General features: G+C 41.8%; 1 protein-coding gene across 1 annotated transcript; it reads left to right on the top strand.

Annotated features, from left to right (window-relative positions):
- Nucleotides 1–130: 130 nt before the first annotated feature.
- LOC118401177 (hepatocyte growth factor) lies at nucleotides 131–25,083 on the top strand. Its single transcript, XM_035798474.2, has 18 exons — nucleotides 131–355; nucleotides 1,763–1,919; nucleotides 2,884–2,996; nucleotides 3,181–3,295; nucleotides 4,168–4,310; nucleotides 4,949–5,069; nucleotides 9,163–9,281; nucleotides 10,428–10,593; nucleotides 10,683–10,816; nucleotides 14,241–14,334; nucleotides 19,550–19,686; nucleotides 19,826–19,858; nucleotides 19,955–20,060; nucleotides 20,218–20,292; nucleotides 20,412–20,561; nucleotides 20,665–20,771; nucleotides 20,876–21,018; nucleotides 21,141–25,083. Exons 1-18 carry the CDS (start codon nucleotides 307–309, stop codon nucleotides 21,318–21,320), a joined length of 2,142 nt encoding a protein of 713 aa, XP_035654367.2. The 5' UTR covers nucleotides 131–306; the 3' UTR covers nucleotides 21,321–25,083.
- Nucleotides 25,084–25,337: the final 254 nt, after the last annotated feature.

Below are 25,337 nucleotides of genomic sequence, written 5' to 3'. Positions count from 1 at the left end.
ATATACCTACCCAACATATTGTTCAACAGTGAGTGAGTGGGGTAGAGGAATAAAGTGGGAGGAGAACTGACAGTGTGTAATATGGCTGGCGCTGAGAGAGAGAGAGAGAGAGAGAGAGAGAGAGAGAGAGAGAGAGGTCCACACGATGTGTTTCAACTCAGAGGCATCTCTGCTGTAGCTGAGTGAAAATCCCCAGTCTCTTCGTACCGTCGTCTGGACTTTATCAACGGACGGCAATACCTTTACTATTATTGGGATATCATATTGGTAATAGTTTGGATATCGTGAACAGCCTTTGAAACAACCATGTGGATTTACAACATTATTTTTATGCTCTTAATTGTCCACTATTCCGGTAAGTTGAGGAGACAGTCGTAATAGGAATTCAGCCTTGCAGCTTGTTATTGAGATTCAGCATAGTTGTTGAACTTTTCTCCAGCCTGGTCCCACCAAACTTATCTCAGCCTACATTGCATTTGTGATTTAATAAAATCGTATTTTACGAAGGTAGGCTCTGAGCCTAATGTCGAATGGTGGAGTTTATTTTTTTACATTTTTTTTGCAGCACAGCACAATAACCTGTGTAAAATCTCTTACCTTGCAGTCAGCTGAGCAAGTTTTCCATTCTAACTGACTACCATCTCTTCAATCTTGCTAGTGTAACATGTCAGGGCAGAAGAGCTTTGATTAGTTAAAAAATAACTGCCATCCTACAAAATTAAACTGTAAAAATAAACAACAAAAACATTTTGCGACGCTCTCTGTGGGGAATGGAGAAACTGTGAACCCCATCTCTATAGACTTTCAGTGATGATTCTACAGCAAACTTGCATAACATTATTTTATTTTTGAAAAGCCCAGAGAACCCTGTGTGCTTGGCGGCCCACCTATTTTTATATATATTAAACTGCGTCTAACGATCTGTAGCACGAGATGCAGCCTCTCAGGTAGAAGCACGTGCACCATCTCCAGCTCTCATCTCTCCATTCACTATAAACAATGTAAATTTGCGGTTTTCTCTCATGATAATCACTCATTCTAAAGCTTCTAGAAGAGTCTGACATGGACTCTGATCCCCGTGCTTTCACTATTTAGAAGGAAAGTATATCATGTTTGTTACAGGATATTGATAATACTTGTGTAGACAAGGTATTTGTCCATAATATGATTCATATTAACTTAGACTTTTTTCTCTATTACTTTTATTGAGGAAGAAAATACCGGAGTTTTAAGAAACATACACATAGCCTGACTGTCTGTTACTGGGCTGTTTATGTATTCACGTATGAGTCAACACAGCATGGTGTGGAGATGAGAAACAACATAATTAGTCTATCAATTCATGCTGGAGAGAGGAAGGGGGACTGAGAGAAGCTGTGTGTGTGTGTGTGTGTGTGTGTGTGTGTGTGTGTGTGTGTGTGTGTGTGTGTGTGTGTGTGTGTGTGTGTGTGTGTGTGTGTGTGTGTGTGTGTGTGTGTGTGTGTGTGTGTGTGTGTGTGTGTGTGTGTGAACGTGAGAGAGAGAGAGAGAGAGAGAGAGAGAGAGAGAGAATGCATCCCGTTAAGTCATGTGGCAGTGGAACCAGGCTAATTGACACATCATGATGCTGCTGGATTTGTCTCAGTCCTGATGGGAACATCAACACAGCCTCACTGGCCAGGGGATGGACACTGCATTCAACACCTTTATTTCATGCTGTGTGTGTGTGTGTGTGTGTGTGTGTGTGTGTGTGTGTGTGTGTGTGTGTGTGTGTGTACACTAGAGTGCAGGAGGAATGCATTGCAGGACTACCAGAGAAGCGATAGTGTGCGATTGGTCCAGCTGCCAGACTCTGCCCTCCAGACTATAAGCAGGAAGTTGAGCGTAGTGAAGTGTGCCCGGGGCTGCAGCCGCAACAAGCGACTACTCTTCACCTGCAGGTACGTGTGGTGCATCGGTGAAAAAACTCCTGGGGTTCTGTGCCTGTAGCTTCACCTGCTGTGTTTCTATAACTTTTCCATCTCCGTATGATGTTTTGGCTACACTGGGGATTGTTTTTCACCTGTAGGTAAATATATGTATTGTCCATGTCAGTATGACATCATCCCCTGGCTTTCCTTGGCAGCAGTCCAAACTCTCCATTGTAAATATGGCAGCTCTAACTCTTACTATAGTCTAATACCCTCCCATTCTCTAATGAGAAGTCTGGTTTCTCTTAGTGTCGTTGAGCAGCAGCATGCTTGAGTCTGGTGTGCAGAACTAGGTTTCCCCTGGCAGACTGAGTCCTCTCTGATATCTCCTCTCAGCAGTAGCAGGCTAAGGGTCAATCCTATTTCAATTCAGGACACATACTGTATAGTCTCAGCCAGATTGCTCAAGATCCACTTCGAAATCCGACGTCCGTCCAGGTAAGCAGGACGTTGAGAGATGACTTCAAAACTGGCCACTAGGGCCAATGGTGAGCACTATTATTATCAAGTAGCTTGGGGTTTGCTAGGGTGTTCTGGACGGGGATGGTGGATAGACACAAGCCATGAGTTCCGGCTCTGAGGTTCGCATGTTCAATCTCAGTGCTAGGCACTCATTTTTTAATTTGTTTGTTTAAAACCTATCCCAAAACTTAACCCTTACCTTTACCATTCCAAATGAATGCCTAAACTTAACCATTATGTCATTTTTTTCCCTAATCCCAAACCTTAACCCTTAATTTAACCATTCAGAATGAATGCTTAAACGTAGCCTTCGAAATGTGACGTTTCTTCAGTGAGACTGAGACCATGTTAATTAATAGTCTACTATCTGCATGTTAATTGTAAGTTGCTTTGGATAAACATGCCTGTTAAACTATTACATTACGTAAATCGATCAATATCTCTCTCTTTCTCTCTCTGTTTCTCTCTCTAGAGCATTTCTGTACGATCAGAAAAACAGGAAATGCCAGTGGCTTTCATTCGACAGGAACTCACCAGGAGTCCATAGCCAACACGACTTCAACTACCAACTCTACCAGAAGAAATGTATTGTACTCTCTCTCAACATATTGGAACAGTTAAATGGAGCATTATGGTAGATGTGAGACCTGTCTTAATATGCTCTGTCAGATGAGTAAAACAGAAAAAACATATTTTTCAGATTCTGTTCTTTCAAACACTCACAGTCTGTTTTTCCATTCCTTTGTTGACTCTTTCTCTCTCTCCGTAGCCTATGTGCAGGAGTGCATAATAGGGACAGGAGTGAACTACAGAGGGAGGAGGTCAGTAACAGCCAGTGGAATAAAGTGCCAGGCATGGGCCTCTCCTATCCCTCACGAACACAAGTAAGCTAGAGCCTGTGTTTGTGTGTGCATGTGTGTGTGTGTATGTATATATAAGTTGGTAATTAGTCCTAAGGGACCGGTTATTCATCAGTACTAGTCCTCTCTGACCTCACTCTTAACACTACACAGTCAGGGATCATTTCCTGTTGTAGTCACACTGTTTATATATGTGTGTGAGAGAGCGAGAGTTTACACTGTAGTAAAACCTAATTAATTTAGTGATAAAGTATACAACCTGTGACAAACAGCAGCACTGATACATAGATAGTAGCAGAGGATGATGACATGCAGCCTTGTTACGGGAACAGAGAGAGAAAGTGAGTGAGATAGAGAGGGACAGGCAGGAGAGGACAGCGAGAGAGAGATAACAGAGACATCTCGTGCCAGAAGATCATTAAAGCAGCACAACCAGAGGACAACCAACCATAACAACCCCCGCCTTCCTCATCCTTACTCTTCCTCCCCATTCTCATCTTTTCTCCTCTTCTCCTTCCTACTCTCTCCTCTCCAGTGAGCTCACACTGGGACAAGCACACACACCTCCATCACACCGTTACCATATGTTGCATTATTTTTCCCTAACTCTGTGCCTTCCAAACTGTTTCAGCTGTGACCCATCTAAACCAAATGATCATGTGACTCAGCAAACAAAACCACAATCTAGTGAGGACCTCAGTCAGTATGTAGATGTGTATGACTCAGTGTTGTTTAAATACCACATGTTTCACAACACATGGAGCAGGCCTGGTCTACACTACGCAATGGAGATTTCCCTTCTGCTTCTCAACTTTCTGCACCAGATAGAAAGGGAATATTGTCCTGATGTTGGGAGGTATTGATTAACACTAACTGAAGTCCTTCTCTCGCTCCAGTTTCCTACCAAGGAGGAACAGGAAGAAGGACCTGAGAGAGAACTACTGTCGTAACCCTGACAATGCTACCTCAGGACCATGGTGTTTCACTACAGACCCCAATGTTAGACACCAGGACTGTGGAGTACCTCAATGCTCACAAGGTAGGACACATACACGCATGTCCATTTCCTTTTTCAGAATACCATTTAAGTGTACTGTCAGATATGAGCTCTCCCTTCTCCCTGTGGCACTGGACCATAGCCTGCTGTGGTATCTACAACTGAAGGACGCAAACTGTCACATGATAAATTATCCTCTGTGGATATGTTTTTATGTATGTATAGTTAATAAACAGCTGACAGTGATGTGATTAGGTGTGTATGAGAATATACATGACTATCAGGGATGTGTGTGTGTGAGTGAGGAATCTACTGGGTTGTTTTCAGTCTGAGGAAATGTAGTAGGTCTGTCCAGAGAGAGTGTGTGTTCTGGTCACAGGAAAAATGACTGGTTAAGTTGATTTCAAAATAGGTTTCCAGTAATGACGAACACTGGAACATGAGATAACCAAACCCACAAACGGACGGAGAGACGGACGGAGAGACAGACGGACACACACACACACACACACTGATTGTTGACTCATTTTACATTACATTCTAAATAGATAGACAGGACAATTATCCGGAAACATTTGTGGTACAGCACCTCATGTTGATTATGTATATTACAGTATATGCAAAAAATAATGTCCATGGCATGTGAGAAGATAAAAAAGATCACCATTGTGTGTGTCCAGTGGAGTGTGTGAGCTGTAACGGGGAGAGCTACAGAGGTCCCATGGATCACACAGAGACAGGATGGGAGTGTCAGCGCTGGGACCTGGAGGAACCACACAAACACCTCTTCCACCCCAAGAGGTAACACACACATATGCACGCACACACACACATAAACACACACACTCACTTTCTCTCAGTATGAGGCTCTGGGGTCTCTTCATTACAGAAACAAGGGGGTGATTAAAGACGTGTTAACAAGTCTAACACTAATCCACACCACCTGCTGCTGGGGCAGGACACACAATCACACACACACGCACACACCCTTCACCTCTGTGATGAAGATGCCCTCAGCACCTCTGAATCTCTGTTAGTATTACATAAAAAATATATATATTATTATATATAGATATGTTTTTATCCGGGGAGCCCAATTGAGACCATGGACTCATTTCCAATGGTGCCCTGAGACCATAAAGTAAAAGAACAAGCACACTACACCAGAACATCACCAACATCACAGCCATCATAAACAAGTTATTACATCAATGTTTCAAAACAAATGCACACCTCGGTGAACTCATTTATCATCAGGGTTTTATTAAAATGCCCTAGTTGCACCAGGGAATCCAAATGTAATTAATTGTATAAGTGATTCCAAAAATGTGGCGCATGAAAACTAAAAGCTGATTTCCCAAATTCCATGGAGACTCAAGGAATCTGAATAGTTACCAAACCCGTTCAAAGGGTTGGTTATCTCATTATTTTATACGTTAGCAATGAAGTTAGGGAAGTTGGAAGCTTGTGTGATAGGGCTTTGTAAACACAAATGGAGTAATGCATTTATCCAAGGGACTTTAATGAGGGCCAGCCAACCTTTTGATACGGGATGCAGTGGTGAATATTAAATCTATCACCAGGAGGAATGAGATGGAGAACACCTGCACTATAAAAAGTAATCACTTCTGCTAATAACATTTTTGGCTGGAAACCAGTTGCCTAGAACCATTCAAGTAACCCAACTCAATGTATTTCAATGTTCAATGCGCACAAAAAGCTTATTTCTCTCAAACGTTGTGCACAAATTTGTTTACATCCCTTTTAGTGAGCATTGATCCTTTGCCATCTACCTGATATGTGTGGCATATCAAGAGTATAATCATTACACAGGTATACCTTGTGCTGGGGAGGATAAAAGGCCATGCTAAAATGTACAGTTTTGTGGGAGCATGCAATTGGCATGATTACTGCATTTTAGAGAATTTGGTAGTACGTCCAACCGGCCTCACAACCGCAGACCATGTGTATGGAGTCGTGTGGGCGAACAGTTTGCTGATGTCCACATTGTGACCACAGTGCCCCATGGTGGCGGTGTGGTTATGGTATGGGCAGGCAGGCATAAGCTACGGACAACGAACACAATTGCATTTTCATCTATAGCAATTTAAATGCACAGAGATACCATGATGAAATCCTGAGGCCCATTATCGTGTCATTCATCCGCCGCCATCACCTCATGTTTTAGCATGATAATGCACGTCCCCATGTCGCAAGTATCTGGAAACAATTCCTGGAAGCTTAAAATGTACCAGTTCTTCCATGGCCTGCATACTCACCAGACATGTCACCCATTGAGCATGTTAGGGATGCTCTGAATCGATGTGTATGAGAACGTGTTCCAGTTCCCGCCAATAATCAGTAACTTTGCAAAGCCGTTGAAGAGGAGTGGGACAACATTCCACAGGCCTCAATCAACAGCCTGATTAACTCGATGCAAAGGAGATGTGTCGCGCTGCATTAGGTAAATGGTGGTCACACCAGATACTGACTAGTTTTCTGATACACGACCCTAGCTCTTGGTATCTGTGACCAATAGATGCATATCTGTATTCCTACTCATGTGAAATCCATAAATTAGGGCCTTATCATTTTTTTCAATTGGCTGATTTCCTTATATGAACTGTAAATAAGTAATAAAAACTGTTGCATGTTACATCTGTTTTTGTTCATTAATACTTTTGATGATCTAAAATATTCTGCTTTTAAAAAGGTTTATGCTGTTTTCAAATGAAACACAATACCTTGCTTGTTTTTTTTATTTATTTTTTCTATGGCAAGACCTGAAAAGAGTTGTCCAGCAATAATCAACAACAAATTTGATAGAGCTTGAAGATTTTTTAAAAAGAATAATGGGCAAATGTTGCACCAGGTTTCGAAAGCTCTTACATGCTGACTAGACTGGGCACACACGTGCGTCTGCGTGCGCAAACACGCACATATTGATTTTGTTCATTCATGCTAGACACGATCAGGACACACAGGTTAAAATATAAAAACGAACTCTGAACGAACTATATTAATTTGGGGACAGGTCGAAACACATAAAACCATCATGGACATTTAGCTAGCTAGCTTGCTGATTCTAGCTAATTTGCCCTGGGATATAAACATTGGGTTGTTATTTGTGACCGACAGCTTTGATCGCAAAAACATGAATAGTGTTTTTTACATTTGATAAAAGCAGAGACACAGAGCTACAAACTGGTATATCATACACTGCATTTGAGGACCAATGTGAAAGTAATTCTGCTTTGAAAGTTGATAACCTCTACGGGATTTGTGTCCCTATACCAGGACTGTTGAGCTAACGTGCGCTAATGTGATTAGCATGATTTTGTAAGTAACAGCAAACTCTCCAGGACATAGACATGTCTTATATGGGCAGAACGCTTACATTCTTGTTAATCTAACTGCAGTGTCCAATTTGCAGTAGCTATTACAGTGAAAAAATACCATGCTATTTTTTGAGGAGAGCGCACAACAACAAATAACTTTTATCACGGCAACTGGTTTGATACATTCACCTCTGAAGGTATATAATGTACTTACATTCAGTAATCTTGCTCTGATTTGTCATCCTGAGGCTCCCAGCGATAAAATGTAGCATAGTTTTGTTTGATAAAATACATTTTTATATTCAAATGTAGGAACTGGGTTCTACAGTTTGAATACCTGCTGCCTTTGGCTCCACATCCACCCCGCCATCTAGATTTGTGAAAGTTAGTGTAAGCTAATGATCCATAATGTAAGACATTCCTGGGAGTGTGTAAACTTACCTTATAATTGTTGTATGTTCTCTGTAGTTATTAACTTGAAAATGTATAAATTGACCAATTCGGGCACATTTGGGCAGACTTGATACAAAATACTGTGCAGTATTGCAATGCTCCACTGGATCAATTTGAAACTTTGCACACACACTGCTGCCATCTAGTGACCAACATCTACATTGGGCCTAAACTGCAATATTATATTATGTCCTTCAGGTCCTGAGCAACAGGCAGTTAGATTTGGGTATGTAATTTTAGGCTTTTTTTTTTTAATGGTCAGATCCTTGTAACCTCAGTTTTGAGAAAATGGTCTATGAATGTTTTGGTATGCACTGACCTCATAGTTGTCTACACCCATTCAGCATTTTTTTTACACCCTCTTAAGCTTTAGCCCCACCCATCTCTTTAAGGGTTGATCCAAGTGTTCTGTCCTAACAACAGCAGTCAAGCACCTAAGCTAGCTTTTTCCAGACACAAATGAGCTAACATTAGCTAGCTAGCTAACAGTATACTTTAACAATTACAAATAAAAACATTTTCTGCCAAAATTAGAAATGTGTAATATCTAAAAATGTAGCTTGCTAGACTATCGTATACATCATCCCTGTCACAGATGCCAATGTTGCCCTTTGTTTGAAGATGTAATCCATAGACAGGTGTTTACATTCTAATGTCTCTGCTGTGAAGTAGTGACCAGAGACATATGCCTAGTTTCCTGAAATGAGTCACATTTTACCTTGCATGCACAAGCACAAGGTCCTTTTTTTCTGGGTCTTTGTAGAATTTGGATCCATTTTGAGTCATACAAAATTGCGTGTTCTCTACTCAGACAATTAATCCACAAATTAAAGGGAAACCTAGTTAGTTTCTTGTAATCTTTCCTCCTTCAGTCTTTTTCTTCTTCTTCTGTGGACTCGAGGCGGCAGGTAGCCTAGTAGTTAGAGCATTGGGCCAGTAACTGAAAGGTTGCTGGATCGAATCCCAGACCTGACAAGGTAAAAATCTGTCTTTCTGCCTGTGAACAAATCAGTTAACCAGTTAACCTCATTGCTCATGTGTATCTCTATCTGTCCCAATAACTTGTTGAAATCCTACTCTTCCCTCTGTATGTTCTGTTGCAGGTATCCTGATAAAGGCCTGGTTGATAACTACTGTAGGAACCCAGATGGACGTCAACGACCGTGGTGTTTCACCACGGACCCACACACACTCTGGGAGTACTGCAACATCACAGCCTGCTGTGAGTGTCTGTGTGTGCATGCATGTGTGTCTGTGTGTGGTGTGAGTAACTACTCCAAATGTACAGCTTCCTTTACCTGTCATTCCACCCCCTCCTCACTCTCTGATTGAGTGAGGAATGCTGTTTGAAGGAACACACACCCTTTCATTTTACTCTGGTGTCCTGCTTCATTCACTGTTTATTGTTCTAAACAGGCCCTTGCAACTGTCCTGTAATTCTAGTACTTTTCACACACACAAACACACACACATGCATGCACACACTCACACACGCACACAAAGACACACACATACAGTACATGCGTACACAAACACAAACGTATGTGCACACACACTTTAGAAAGCTCAGGTACTCTGCCATATAAACCTCATATCAGACACACTAAGTCACACATATTATGGTCCAGTTACATACAAGATGAGGGGTGTGTGTGTACCTGTTTATACAAGAGAGTAAGAGAGAGAAATACATCTCTATAGTCATCATATTTCTGCTTGTTGAGGGCTGAAGTGAAGAGAGTCTATCTATAGAAGGTTGACAGAGAACAGCACTTAAACGCTGCAAGTGTGTTTTGTTTTTCTCTGTCTGGCTCTTCACTGCTCTGTTTGAGTAATCAGGAGCTCTGGAACTCAGTCTTTACAAGATGGCGTCTTTTCAGTTGGACTCTTTCTTTGTCTCATTGTAGTATCTGATACAGGCCTTGGAAGTCAACCCAGTCTAGTTTTATGGTCTAACCCTTAAACGTGGTGTTATTGAAACCAAGGCAGAAAGAAAGACATAGAAACAAAGAGTTATATTGTTTTGGCCTGTTCTACTACCTGTACCTGTCTTTATTATCCTTACTAGTAGCAGTCTATTTTCAGACAGATCCACAGAAAACTGTCAGCTTAGATTCTGGACAGCTAATATGCTACCGTATATTTCTGGGAAAATTGAGTCCGAATTATGTCCTTCTTATTGCAACTTAATTCATCAGCTAATTGAGTACAATGTATTGTATAGAGCAGTTAAGTCCAAGTCAGCCTTGTCCTTGTTACAGTGTCCGTGTGGCACGTTGGCCTCAAGGAGAAACTATTTCAGTATAACAGAGGGTATAGGTGATATGGCTATGTTTAATCTGTCTCTTTCTCTCTCTCCCTTTCTCAGCCACAGACAGTGTGGCAGAGTTGGAAGTGACTACTATGTGTTTCTGGGGTCAAGGGGAGGGCTACAGAGGGTCAGTAGCAGTAACACCCAGTGGGGTGATCTGTCAACGCTGGGACTCACAGTACCCCCACAACCACTCATACGTTCCCCAGAACTACCGCTGCAAGTGAGTGAACCGCACTTGTATCGACAGCCCTACACACAATATGTTTGTCTTTGTGTGAATCTATCTTTGTGTGTGTGTGTGTGTTTCAGAGACCTGAGGGAGAACAACTGCAGGAACCCAGATGGACGTGACCTCCCATGGTGCTTCACTTCAGACCCTAATGTTCGCACAGCGTTCTGCACTAACATCCCCCGCTGTGGCAAACAGAACACTGAACCTCAAGGTGAGAGCCTATTGTAACATAGCTCCAGGAGATGATACAAGTCTTCAGGTCTCAGACAATCATAGTTCAATGAGTGCTGTAGAGTGTGCAAAGCTGTCAAGGCAAAGGGTGGCTAATTTGAAGAATCTATTTTGATTTGTTTAACACATGATTCCATATGTGTTATGTCATAGTTTTGATGTCTTCACTATTATTCTACAATGTAGAAAATAGTACAAATAAAGAAAAACCCTGGAATGAGTAGATGTTTCCACAATTTTGAATGGTATTGTATATTTAAGACCAAAAACTTTTAGACTTTTACAGAAGTAGTATTTTACTGGGTAACTTCTACTTGAGTCATTTTCTATTAAGTTATCTTTACTTTTACTCAAGTATGACAATTGGCTACTTTTTCCACCACTGTGAATTATTTTGCTGTAACAATATTGGTAAAATGAAGATCCCACATCTGTAGGACTCCGGTAATGATAACCCACTACACATAAACAAACTAGCTCTGACACATTGGACAGTGAGGTGAGGCTCTGTCCCATTGGATATAAGCTATAAACCATGGGATAGAGAGGAGAAAGAAGCTACTGTATGTCCCATTGGATAGTATCAAAAAGGAGGAGCTGTGAGGGACTCTGTGGGATTCATATTATGTAGGGTTGTGCTTTTCTCACACTCAGATGGGAACCTCAGGCCTGGGACAGTATTGTGACAGTTGTTTTATGGTCATTATACTCGACTCGCTAAAAGTACAGTAGCCCTTATTCAGCTATCCAGTTTGCTAAACACTCATTCAAATAACTCCGTGAGAAGCAGGGTGCCGTCTTGGAAGTTTCTTGAATCACAGTGTGAAACTGCAACAAACACAAAAGTACATGTTTTCAGTTACAGTAATATAGAGCATAGAATGTCTTCCACAATAACTGTACTAAATGTATGAAATAAGGAATAAGAGTATTCACTCGAGAGCCAAGTATAAAATAAAGTTACTAGAATGCAACTGTATGCTTGATATTGCTCAGCTACGTGTCCCTAGGGAGAAATAGCATTAAAGCTTATGCAAAGTACTTAAACTACCACAAGGGGGTGCTAAACAACTAACAGGTCCAGAACACTCCACGCCTGGGTTCTTTAACGATCCCCATTAACCTAACTCTGACCACTGGGGTCTTCTGAAGAAAGAAGGATAACCACTTCAGAGGGAGGCCGGGAGAAGACCTTCAGAGTTCCCTCCTTGACAATTCTCACATTGACTTTCCTCACCATCACGCTGTTAAGGGTGTTCACAACGATGGCCATAGGCCATTTATTTATTTCAGGATGACTGTCCTTCATTAAGACAACTTCCCCTTCTTTAAGATCTGTGCTCTTGTCCTGCCACCACAGTTTCCAAAAGGTGTCAGCAAGACTTTGTACCTGCTTCCACTCTTGCTTGTAGAGTTCTACTTCCCAGAACATGCCTGTTGGAGGAGGGGGGACACCAGTCTTCTGTGTCAAGAGCATAGCTGGGATGAGGATGAGGGGTGATTCCGGGTCTGAAGATACTTGGATGAAAGCCTGGCATTCGTCACAGCAGTGACCTCAGCCATCAGTGTTGTCAGGACTTTGTGTGTAAGGCGTGAAGTTCCACTTTAGAGGATCATGCAGTCGAGGATGCGACGTGCAATACCAATCATCTGCTCCCATGCACCACCCATATGGGATGAGTGAGAAGGGTTGAACACCCAGGTACATTTCTGTTCTTGGAGATACCTCTCCATGCTCTCTGAACTGGAGCTTGATCCATCATCCTCAGTAAGCACCAACAAAGTTTGTACCGCATCTGCTTTGCTATACCTCTGATTGAGAATAATCTTCTCAGGAAATTTATGAAGCTGGAAGCACTTAGTAATTCAATTACTTCTTTGTGTACAGCTCTTGTGCATAAGCACAAGAACATCGCCACCCACCATTTGCTATTGGCATGACCTCCTCTGGTGCGGCGTGAGACCACCTCCCATGGTCCAAAAACATCCACACCGACGTAGGTGAAAGGTGGTGCTACCTGTAGCCGCTCAGCTGGCAGTTCTGTCATCTGCTGGTGTTCCGTCTTCCCGTGGAGTTCTTGAACACGACACACTTGAAGAGTGCACTCCTGATACATCTCTTAGCTCCAGCCAACCAGAGTCCATCTGCTCGCATGGCATCCTCTGTGAAATGTCTCCCTTGATGTTTCATGGCGGTGACACACAAGTAAGGTTGCCAGGTGGTGACGAACTGGATTGATGATGGTGTTGACATGGTTTGTTCCTAATTTAGATTGCTTGATTTGGTCTCCAACTCTGAGCAGCCCGTCACTGTCAACGATAAGATGCAGACTTCGTAGACTGCTGTCAGTGGGAAAACTGTGTTCTGCTGTTATGCACCTAAATTCCTCTGCATAACACTCATCTTGGACACTTTGGCTCTTTCCAGCTCTTCTTCAGTGGGATTCTTCAGACAGATGTTCCATCCATGGCAGCTGCTCTCTTGTGCAGACTGAGAGAAGATCCGAGCTATGTGGATTAAGCGTGCTACTGTCCTTATGAGACTGTTCCATTTGGAAAAACGCTCAAAACGTTTGGAGCTCAGCAGGTTCTTGGAGACTTGAGTGACATTAGAAGTCACTTGTGGCCGTATCTCAGAGTTGGAAGCAGAGTTGATAAGGCCAAACAACTCTAGATATTTGGAGGAGTGCAGGGCAGGATTCTGAAGAAAAGCTGGTCCAGACAGCCATGTCGTGTTGCTGAGGAGTGCTACTGTTACAGATCTAAACCCATGGTCAGCTGGGTTGAGATCTGCGGGCACGTACCTCCATTGGTCTGGGGACGTGGATTGCCAAATACGCTGAACTAAATGTATGAAATAAGGAATAAGAGTACTCAATCTAGAGCCACATATAAAATAAAGTTACTAGAATACAACTGTATGCCTGATATTGCTAAGCTAGGTGTCCCTAGGGAGAAATAGCAGTGAAGCTAATGCAAAGTAGCTAACAGCTAACTCAATTATTCATATTTTACAGAAACATGAACATTATATGTGATAAACATTTATCTTGTGTTAATAAACACATGTACTTACAGACATTGCGTCATATGAAGCTTATAAAGAATGATGTTGAAGGATTGTAACTACTCTGTCACACTTACACATTGCTTCACATCTGAAACTACTTCCTGTCACATGACACAAACAGGTAAATTCTACACTGCTGCACATAAACTGCCACTAGGTGGTGCTAAACAACTAACAGGTCCAGAACAGTCATGTTGTGGACTACCAGTCAGGACAACAGAGATCAGTATAGTTTTCCTAATAAATTCCCCTGGGGCTGGTTTGTAATATTCTGTAACATTAACATAAATATGTTTTCATATTTCATTAGCTTGGTCTCATGTATGTGTTTCAGACTGCTACACGGGTAGTGGAGAGAACTACAGAGGCGAGGTTTCCAGGACCAGGTCAGGTCTTCCCTGTTCCCTCTGGAGTGACCACAGCAACAGGTAACAAAACCACACACTACACATCTTTGTGTGTGTGTGGGTGGATGCCAGAGGGAGTGCCCTACCTATATGGAAAAACCACATGCATTTCGCATGTAAATGGATGTAGTGTCCCAAAAACACTTTTTGTTTTTGCATGACCTGACATATCAAACAAAATGGATGACGTAATACACAATTTGATGACGTAGTAAACAAAAAATGTGAGCACTACTGTCTGACATCATACAAACGTTTGAGAGTGCGTCTTTAACCTGCAGTTGACCCCCTTGTTGGGACATTCCCCACGTCCCCATAAAGACAAAGGCTATTTTAAGCTTACAGTAGGTGTTAGGTTTAGATCTAGGGTTACAGTTAGAACTAGGGATAGGGGTTAGGGAAAACATATGCAGTGTGTGTTTGCATGTGTGTGTGTGTGTGTGTGTGTGTGTGTGTGTGTGTGTGTGTGTGTGAAAGCATCTGGGGGACATGCTTCAAGCCTCACCTCTGAACCTCACCTCTGAACCTGAGCCTCCACATTTTTCGGGAACACTTAAAATCCAAACAGCTCCTCTGCTTGGCTCCCACCCAGGGGTTAGACATCAGAGGTCAGAAATAGAGTTTAATATTTTCCCGGTAATTTACAAATGTTTCATCCCGAGAATTAATCACTTTTCCCCCGGGTGACCTGGTATTTCCAGTCAAAACCGGAAGTGTCATTCTAAACATATAAAGCATAGAAATATGTCTCAATTTGATTAGAGCATGAATGGGCATGAAAATTCAAGCATGATGCTACCTGAGCTTGATGAGCCATACATTAAAGACATTTTAAGAGTCCATTCCCAAAAGAGTGTAAAAGATTGTGTACGTTACAGCGTTATTCTAAAATGGATGAAATAGTTTTTTCTTCTCATCAATCTACACACCATAGCCCATAATGACAAAGCAAAAACAGGTTAAGACATTTTTGCAAATGTATTAAAAATAAAAAAGGGAATTTACATATTTACCTCAGTAGTCAGCCACTTTACTCAGTACTTTGTTGAAGCACCTATGCCAGTAATTACAGTCTCGAGATCCTCTCAAGCTCTGTTAGGTTGGATGGGGAGTGTTGCTACACAGCTATTTTCAGGTCTTTCCAGAGATGTTCATTCAGGTTAAAGTCCAGGTTCTGGCTGGGCCACTCAAGGACATTTAGAGACCTGTCCCAAATCCACTCCTGCGCTGTATTGGCTATGTGCTTAGGGTCAATGTCCTGTTGGAAGGTGAACTCTCTCCCCAGTCTGCGGACCTGAGCGCTCTGAAGCAGGTTTTCATCAAAGATCTCTCTGTACTTTGCTCCGTTCATCCTTCCCTCGATCCGGACTAGTTCCCTATTCTCTGCAGCTGAAAAACATCCCCACAGCGTGATGCTGCTACCACCAAGCTTCACCGCAGGAATGTTGACAGGTTTCCTCCAGACATTACGCTTGGCATTCAGGCCAAAGAGTTAAATCTTGGTTTCATCATACCAGATAATCTTTTTTTTCATGGTCTGAAAGTCCTTAAGGTACCAACTTGGCAAACTCCAAGTTGGCTGTCATGTGCATTTTACTGAGGAGTGTATTCTGTCTGGCCATTCTACCATAAACGCCTTATTGGTGGAGTGCTGCAGAGATTGTTGTCCTTCTGGAAGGTTCTCCCATCTCCAAAGAGGAACTCTAGAGCTCTGTCAGAGTGACAATTATTTCGACCTCATGGCTTGGTTTTTGCTCTGACATGCACTGTCTACCGTGGGATCTTACGTGTGTGCCTTTCCAAAACATGCCAATCAATTGAATTTACCACAGGTGAATACCAATATAGTTGTAAAAACATCTCAAGGATGATCAATGGAAACAGGATGCACCTGAGCTCAATTTTGAGTCTCATAGCAAAGGGTCTGAATACTTACGTAAATAAGGTATTTTTTTTTTTTTTTTACATTTACAAACATTTCTAAAAACCTGTTTTTGTTTTGTCATTATGGGGTATTGTCTGTAGATTGATGAAGATTGGATTTGATTTAATGCATTTTAGAATAAGGCTGTAACATAACAAAATTTGGAAAAGGTCAAGGGGTCTGAATACTTTCCGAATGCACTGTATAATATACTGTTTATGCTACCGCACATTACGCATGACAGAAAAAACACAAAAGGCCATAAATGTAGCTATGCTCTCTTTGGTTTATAAATGTGTTAAGCTCCAGTAGGCTAATATTTTTGAGTGTGGATTGTATTACTGTACTGTATTGTATTGTATTATACTGTATTATAGGACTGGAATTACTAACCTCTTTCAATGAAGCTCGGAGAGAACATGCGATGCTGGTGCAGGATATGTGTTCAACAAGTCGGTTTGTGATATTTCTGCCCTGCTAGAGCTGCCCTGGTCAACTGTAAGTGCTGTTATTGTGAAGAGGAAACATCTAGGAGCAACAACGGCTCTTCCTCAAAATGGTAGGCCACACAAGCTCACAGAACGGAACCGCTGAGTATGGAAGCGTGTAGCGAGTAAAAATAGTCTCACTCACTACCGAGTTCCAAACTGCTTCTGGAAGTAATGTCAGCACAATAACTGTTTGTCTGGAGCTTCATCGAATGGGGTTCCATTGCTAAGCAGCCGCACACAAACTTATGATCACCATGCGCAATACCAAGAGTCGGCTAGAGTGGTGTAAAGCTGGTTGCCTTTGGACTCTGGAGCAGTGAAAATGCCTTCTCTGGAGTGATGAATCACGCTTCACCATCTGGCAGCCCTACGGACAAATTTTGGTTTGGTTGATGCCAGGAGAACGCTACCCGCCCCAATGCAAGATGCCAACTGTAACATTTGGTCTGTGGCTGTTTTTCATGGTTCGGCCAAAGCCCCTTAGTTCCAGTGAAGGGAAATTTTTGCGTTATAGCATGCAATGACATTCTAGACGATTCAGTGCTTCCAACTTTGTGGCAACAGTTTGGGAAAGTCCCTTTCCTATTCCAGCATGACAATGCCCGTGCAAAAAGAGAGGTCCATACAGAAATGGTTTGTCGAGATCGGTGTGGAAGAACTTGACTAGCCTGCAAAAAGCCCTGACCTCAAACCCATCGAACACATTTGGGATGAATTGGAACACCAACTGCAAGCCAGCTTAATCACCAAAAATCAGTGCCCGACCTCCCTAACGCTCTTCTGGCTGAATTGAAGCAAGTCCCCGCAACAATGGTCCAACATCGATTGGAAATCCTTCTCTGAAGAGTGGATGCTGTTATAGCAGCAAAGAGGGGACCAACTCAATATTAATGCCCATGCTTTTGGAATGAGATGTTTGAAAAGCAGGTGTCTACATACTTTTGGTCATGTAGTGTGTACGGCACTATATACAGTTGAAGTTGGAAGTTTACATACATTATTCAACAATGTAGAAAATAGCAAAAATAAAGAAAAACCCTGGAATGAGTAGGTGTGTCCAAACTTTTGACTGGTACATAAAAAAATATATATATATTATATATATATATATATATAATATATATATATATGAATCTTGAACAGTATTATCTGTTTTGGAGGCAATTTTAAAGGAATAGATTGCGAGAAAGATTGCAATAGTGTGCATGCTTATTCATTGATTTAAAGCAATGATTTTCAAGTGATAGGCTGTTTTAACAACAACAACAACAACAACAAAATCTTTACAATTAAATAGTTAAGGTGACCCCCGAAAGCCAGATGGAGATGTGTAAATTAGATGCTCATTCGGTCATTACTACAGTAGCATAATCTATGCTGCCAACTAGTGTAACAGGGTTATATTGGTGATTCCCCTTGCCACTTTATTGTTAAGCCAATGTCTTGTCTTGCCTTCACCTACTCAACATGGTATCTTATTGGCTGGTTTGCGTGGCTTGCTTACGAGGGAGGATGTTTCAGTTAGAATCGTCCCAAACCAGCAGTAAGTTGTTGTTGTCAAAAGTGATTTTTATACTCCCACGTGATGATTTAAATGTACAATTTATATCAAATAGTTTGCAAATGTTATTAGAACACCACACATAAGATGTAGTGTTTTTTGGTGCATATTTGTTATGCATTTTGTTGTAGAGAATTCCAGCTAATACTAGCTAGCAACTTACTGTGTCTGGTGGGGGGTCGTATATATTTTGTACAGTGCGTGAGTGCAGAGTTGGATGGTGAGCCGTGCCTTGCATGACGTGTAATTTTGTGCTGTTTCTATCGGAATAAATCTCCATGACTGGTGCTACAAGTTGGAGTTTGTGTCGATGATTGATTGTACACAACGCAAGAAGAGTACTGTTACACTAGCTCTCAAAGTCACACTTCAGAATTAGACGGTCATCCATGTTTCTCAAATGTCAAATTTCGAGGATGTTGCAAACGTCAAATTTAAAAGTGTTTAAGGTTACGTTTAGGCATTAACTCAACAATTTTAAGGTTTGGTTTAAATGTATTAATTAACTCTGAAATCTAAAGGTTAGGCATGAACTCTGAATGGTTAACTCTGCCTACTTGTAAAGCCTCCCAAGCCAAACCTGGGCCAATTGTGCACCACCCTATGGGACTCCCAGCCGGTTGTTGTACAGCCTTGGATCGAACTTGGGTCTGTAGTGACGCCTCTAGCAGTGCCTTAGACTGCTGTGCCACTCAGGGACTGAGCATGCAGATAGAAGGCCATAGAGAAGACAGATTTAGACATTGCATACAATTGAACAGTTCCATTTCACATCATGCTGTTCATAGAAATAATTTATTATAATATACCGGTTTTCTCGCAGTTATTTATCCCGTGAATAGGAAGTGGGTTTGGCCAGGAAATCTTGGTAACCCGTTTCCCGGTATTCAACCCTAGTCAGGGATCAGCGGTTTCTTGTTTATGTTAAAGAGACTCAGAGGGATCATCCCTCTCTCACACTCACACACACACTCACACTCGCTATGCGTCAGTGATGGGTCTTCCTCTGAATTCCCCTCTTCTTATCATCCAGGAATGTCTGGGAAAGAATTCTGTTGGTCACGTTCCAAACATTACGATCATTTCTCTGTCAGTGGAGGTGTGAGGTTGTATGTGTGAGAGAGAGAGAGAGAGAGAGAGAGAGAGAGAGAAAGAGAGCGAGAAACCATACTCCCACACCTGTGGAAGGCTCAATATGCTAGGCTGACTATCTCTTACACTGTTATATAAACTCTACGCTTCTTCTTTGCGTGTGTTTAGTGGTGACAGAGATGCGGCGGTGCTGACTGTCAGACAGGAGGGGAGTTTCTGTAGGAACCCAGACAGAGATACATACGGCCCCTGGTGTTACACTAACAGCACTGCTATACCCTGGGACTACTGCAGCATCAAACTATGTGAGTCACACACACACACACACACAGACACACACACACACACACACACACACACACACACACACACACAACTGCTGTAGTGGCATCAGACCTGAGAGACCTAAAACCTCCATCTTGTGTTTCATCCTCTGTCATACAGGTGAACCATCAGAGAACACCATTCCACAGAGAGGTCAGTCCTTCAACTCACGCCTTCTGGTTTTCATCTTGTGCCTCTTCGGCTAAACCATGTTTTTTCAACATAGTTTCCTCTTTCTCAACTTGTCAGTGGAGTTGTCCAAGGTGTTGTGTTTCATCCATAAGAGGACCAGGATAGTAGGAGGAGCTCCAATTGCCATTACAGACGGAAGCTGGATGGTCAGCATACAGAAAGGGTAACCACACATAGACACACAATTGGCTTTGCATCTCTGTATTATATAGGTGTAAACTGCTCTTGTGGCAGAAGTATAGACCATCTGTCCCAGTGGTGGAGTTGGCAAAGGTCCATCCCCAGTGTGTGATATCATGTGTGTTATGTTTCTTCACCAGGTCCAGTCACTGGTGTGGAGGTTCTCTTATACGGGAGGAGTGGGTTCTCACTGACAGACAGTGTTTCTCCTCATGGTAACTGGACCTCTCTCTCTCTCTTTCTCTCTCCCTCTCAATATTCATTTTTAGCTCTATTAATTTCTTCCTCTGTACCTATTTCTTTATTATACTTACATCTACTTGTCTCCAACCAGTGTTCCAGACCTGAGTGAGTACCGTGTTTGGTTGGGTGTGTCAGACCTCCGTGGCTCGGCTCCTAACGGCTCCTTCAGACAGGAAGTCTCCATCTCCCATGTGGTCTGTGGTCCTGAGGGCTCCAACCTGGCCCTCATACGGCTGGCCAAGTGAGTGCATAAACAGAAATATACAAACACAGCTGGTCGTTTTACATAGTTCTACTCCTGAAATAACTTTTTGTTGATATGATTATGTCTTTGTCTCTGTAAGGCCTGCCCTCCCTGCAGACAGTGTTCACACCATTCAGCTGCCGGTGGCTGGGTGCTCTATTGCTGAGGGTACGATGTGTAGCATGTATGGATGGGGTGAAACGAAAGGTACACACACATACCGTCATACCCATCAGGATTTTATCATCTAGATAAGGAACTGGTTATTCATTAGCTCTACTGATCAAAATCTCCCCCCTTCTCTCGCTCAGGGACGGGTCATGAGGGTTTTCTGAAGGTGGTCCATCTGCCCATGGTCAGTAATGAGAGGTGTAGAGAACAACACAGAGGGAACCTCCACATTACAGACACCAAGATCTGCGCTGGGGGGAGGAGGGATGAGGGGGTCTGTGAGGTAAGGAGGCTGGTGAACTGCTAATGAAATGTTCTGCACTGAAACATTTGAAGAGAGTTTGCCCTCACCAGGAGAGTACTGTATGTCCTTACTAACGTATGTTTTATGTCTCTCTCCGTCAGAGGGACTATGGCGGCCCCTTGGTGTGCCAGGAAGGAGAGAGCAGGGTCATAGTGGGAGTCAGTGTCCATGGCAGAGGCTGTGCCCGTGCCAACCGCCCTGGCATCTTCATCAACATCCCCTTCTACACACAGTGGATCCACAAGGTGTTCAGACACTACCCTGAACCTCAGATCAACTAGAGACAAACCTTTATCCCATCATCAACTAGAGACCCAACCTTGAGACATCCTACAACCAGTGGATCCATAAGATCTTCAGACACTATCCTGACCCTTACCCTGATCTGACCAACTAGAACCACCTTGATATGTGTAAGTCCAGTTAGGAACAGCTGAGTTATTGTGCATTTGAAAGGGGGGGAAATCCAGCCGTATTGTAAATATCAGACGCAACTCCAGACTTGATGTTGGACTGCTAAAAGACTCATCATGGGCTGTGGAGTGGAACATAATTGCGTTGATAAGACTGCTGGATTGTTCTTTAGATAATATAAATATGTATTGTTACAAACATGCTACTAAGGACAACAGAGTTGTGGATATGTTGTCAGCCAACGACCATGTCCTGAAGCTGGTAAGGTTTGGAGTCAGAAAGACGCTGTAGATAAGATGGTAAAAGTGGGAATACACTTGATTCCGGACGTTACTTGAATGTACTGAAAACCAAAAGGCAGCAGCTCTCCACTTCTGTAGTGTGCTTCTGTAGGGCACTGTCAAGGGAACTAAAATACAGCTGGGTCGTTCCACCAATTCGGTGCCTTTTGAGAAGTGTAAAACATTTAATTTGACCAAATTTTAACATTCTGCCACAACGAGCACATGTTCAACTTAAAAAAATAAAACATTTCCCCATCTCAAGAGGTTAAATAAAAAAAGGGGTTGATGAATTCATCTTAAATCAGCCATAAAACCCTTGTGAAAGGGGGATGGAAGCGTCAATTGAATGCCAGCTTCACAAAATGTTAAAACATTTCTAGCCTGTCTATCTATGGGTAACACCGTTGACCTGTTATGCTTGACCGGCTCAGTTTTCCACCACAAAACACCAGAAAATTGCCAGAAAGAGTATAACCAGCTCACCTGCTTTTACATTATGATTTGACTATTAGATGTTCAATGTTTCTTTTGATTAAAATATTTATGTAGGAATAGTTTCACCATATTAAAATTAGAGTTCAATTCACATAACAGGTATGACCTTAAAATGAGGGACAGGGGTAAATCAATCACAAATGACATGAAATAAATAATAATCTTCAGAAATGACTTTACAAAGCAACAAAAATAACTAGGGTTTTACAATGACGGTGAAAACATGGAGAAATGTGGTCAAGGGGGTTAAAATCATCCTAGAAGTCACAGAGGGTTCATGAAAAAACATGTAAAAAGGCTGACTTTATCAAGTCTTTATTCATATAAAAATCTGATATATTGAATATATTGACATGGAATTCTCCATGTGGTCTATATTAAAGGGCACTTCATTTAATGTAACAGACTTTCAAAATGCAATATTGGTGCACAATTTCTACTTTAATATCAAAGGGAAGCAAAAGGCTCTATTTTCGTGGAACAACCCAGATCTGTACATCTGAGGGCATTTTACTGTACTGTGCCTATAAGTGTCTCAGTGTAAATAGTTTTCTGAGTGTAAATCTGACAGGCTGAATGTGATATGGGTCTTATAGACCTGTGAGAGGATGGGGACGTTGGCCTTTTTAGGAACACGGAAAGATCAACATGAAGCCGTTGAAGGTAAATACATGTGTAAATATGTTTTATTTCTGTGTATGTATTGTAAAGGTGAAAGGGTATGCAGCTACAAGGCTTTCCAGTTTCCACTGACCCTCTCCCTCTCCTTTCTATCAATTTGAACTCTCCTTGTCATCTATTCTCCCCTTCTCTCTTCCTGCAGTGATGTATTCTGTTTGATACACACACAATCAGTATGACTGATTATGTGTGTGTGTGTTTGTATGTGCGTGTGTGTGTGTGCGAGTGGGTTCTGTGAATTCTATCAGAGTGAGTTATATTCCCTCACCTCCCTCAGCCTCTGGCAGACATCCAGTAACTATCTACTCTGGAAATGAATTTTCACAGAATCTGTCACTGCAAACTGTTATCAAAATGGAGCTGTTGGCTACTGTATGTTCAGTGTTATTGTGAGAGTATTAGCCTCTATCTCTATCACACATTGATCTGACTATTTCACCTGTGAATGTGAGTGGTCCCTCAAACAAGTATAGCTTTAATTGTTTTCCTGTGTGTATTTGTAAATGTAGTGAAGTTGCATTCTGTGTCTGTGTGTATATGCGTGATGTGAATTTTTTATGCTGCTATACAAGGTTGTAAAATATTACATTATATGTACATGTATACTATAGGCTACTGTTCATATATTGTTTTTAATTTGAATACTCCATGTCAATATTACAGTACTATGATATACCTGTAGTACACCGTGTTCCTACCTTAATGTATCTGTAAGTTAATCATTGAATACTGTTTTGATGTGTTTATATTTTAGTGTTACAGTATATTACGTCATGGTACCATACCCACATACAATGAGTTTGTTCATTTAATTTGCATTAGGTGGTTGTGAGAGCAATCATTAGGCCTAATTTCAATTTCAATTTGATGCGTTCATCACCAGGCGTTATAACAGTAGACCTCGGCTTCTAACAGGTGTCTATTCAATTCCATTCAGAAAGCATCCATCGAGGGATGGAAGATGTATTTGACGCGTATCTCACATAGGTCTGTAATGCATATTGAGAACTCCAACACTGACATACATGGGACAAGAAAATAAAAAGGTAGGCGCTAATGTCTATAAAAAAGTATGGAAATGTATGCACTCACTACTGTAAGTAAATAAAATAACAATAACAATGGCGCCGGAGGGGAGGGCTGCCATTTTACAGACTCCTACCCGAAAAGGGCTTCTGGACATCAAAATAGCAATAACTCACCTCGAACTGGACAAAGATTTTTCTTTAATATGTCCGATGCAAAGGATATACTGCTTTGTCAAGAAAAAGCCCAAATCCTTGTCAGTGTGAAGAAAAGAGTAGAAAAGGGGTAGGAGGAGGGCGGTATGCCTTGTATAAATTTGCAGATGAGTAGGTAAACCACCACTACCCTCGGAATTATTGGCCAATGTGCTATCATTGGAAAACAAACTAAACAATCTGCGATTAAGACTATCCTACCAACGATATATTACAAACTGTAATATCTTATATTTCACCGAGACTTTACTGAACACCGATAATAGATAAATGAATACATTTAAAAATATATATATATATGGAATTAAGGATTTTTTGTGGATGTTTGCTTTTGCGTTGAATTTGTAGCCTACTGTAGAAGAAGCCTGGTGGGAGGCCGGGAGCAAATTGTTGGCCAGCCTCAAGGTCTGTCAGAGGGCGCTATTATTCCTTACAACATTCACCCTCTGATGTCCCAATGCAACAAAATAAAAACGTAGAAAATATGTCTTAATATAACACAATGCTAGTGGCTATTTCTACTTCTTGAGGTTGCGTATGGAGCTCAGTCAGGTTGCAGCAGTCTGTTGTTTACCCGTAGCTTTAGATGGAGAATTCTAATGCACAAAAAGCATATTTTAGCATGGGCTGCACCAATGAGGACTTTCACCATTTTGAAGTATTGGGTGGGACTTCCTATCGACGGGTTGGTTGATAACGTCACAAAAATTATACAAGCTGCCATGTGAGGAATCTATGGTGGCTCGTTTCAACTCATTGTCATTGCTACCATGTCTGGTTTGTGGTGTTTTGACTCATGTGAAGTCTATGCTAATATGGCAAAAATATTGTTAGCTAGCTAACAAAGAACTGTAGCAATGTATTTGAGAGACAACAAGTGCTCATTGTGAAAATGTGTTTCCGTTTTCAATAAATATGTGGAGACAAAATATAGTTTACATGTTGTCAACAATCTAAAGCAACACCATCTGTTTTGCCACATAGTTGTGCACGCATTGGTTTTCTTGCACTGGTCGGTTTTGTTGCTAAACAACCCACCCGTCTAGTTGTTAAGGAAGGATCATATAATTCCATCCAGGTCACCAGGAGGGATAAGCTAATTAATTATACTCGTGAGAAAACATTCCAGAACTGCAGCTGGCTGTAAACAGCCAACCTTGGCTTTATACCCATTCAAACAGCA

Source organism: Oncorhynchus keta, chromosome 22 (assembly GCF_023373465.1).
Source record: "Oncorhynchus keta strain PuntledgeMale-10-30-2019 chromosome 22, Oket_V2, whole genome shotgun sequence".
Classification (NCBI taxonomy): domain Eukaryota; kingdom Metazoa; phylum Chordata; class Actinopteri; order Salmoniformes; family Salmonidae; genus Oncorhynchus; species Oncorhynchus keta.
The sequence above is the reverse complement of the archived record's forward strand: the minus strand, read 5'-3'. Positions and strand labels throughout refer to the sequence as shown.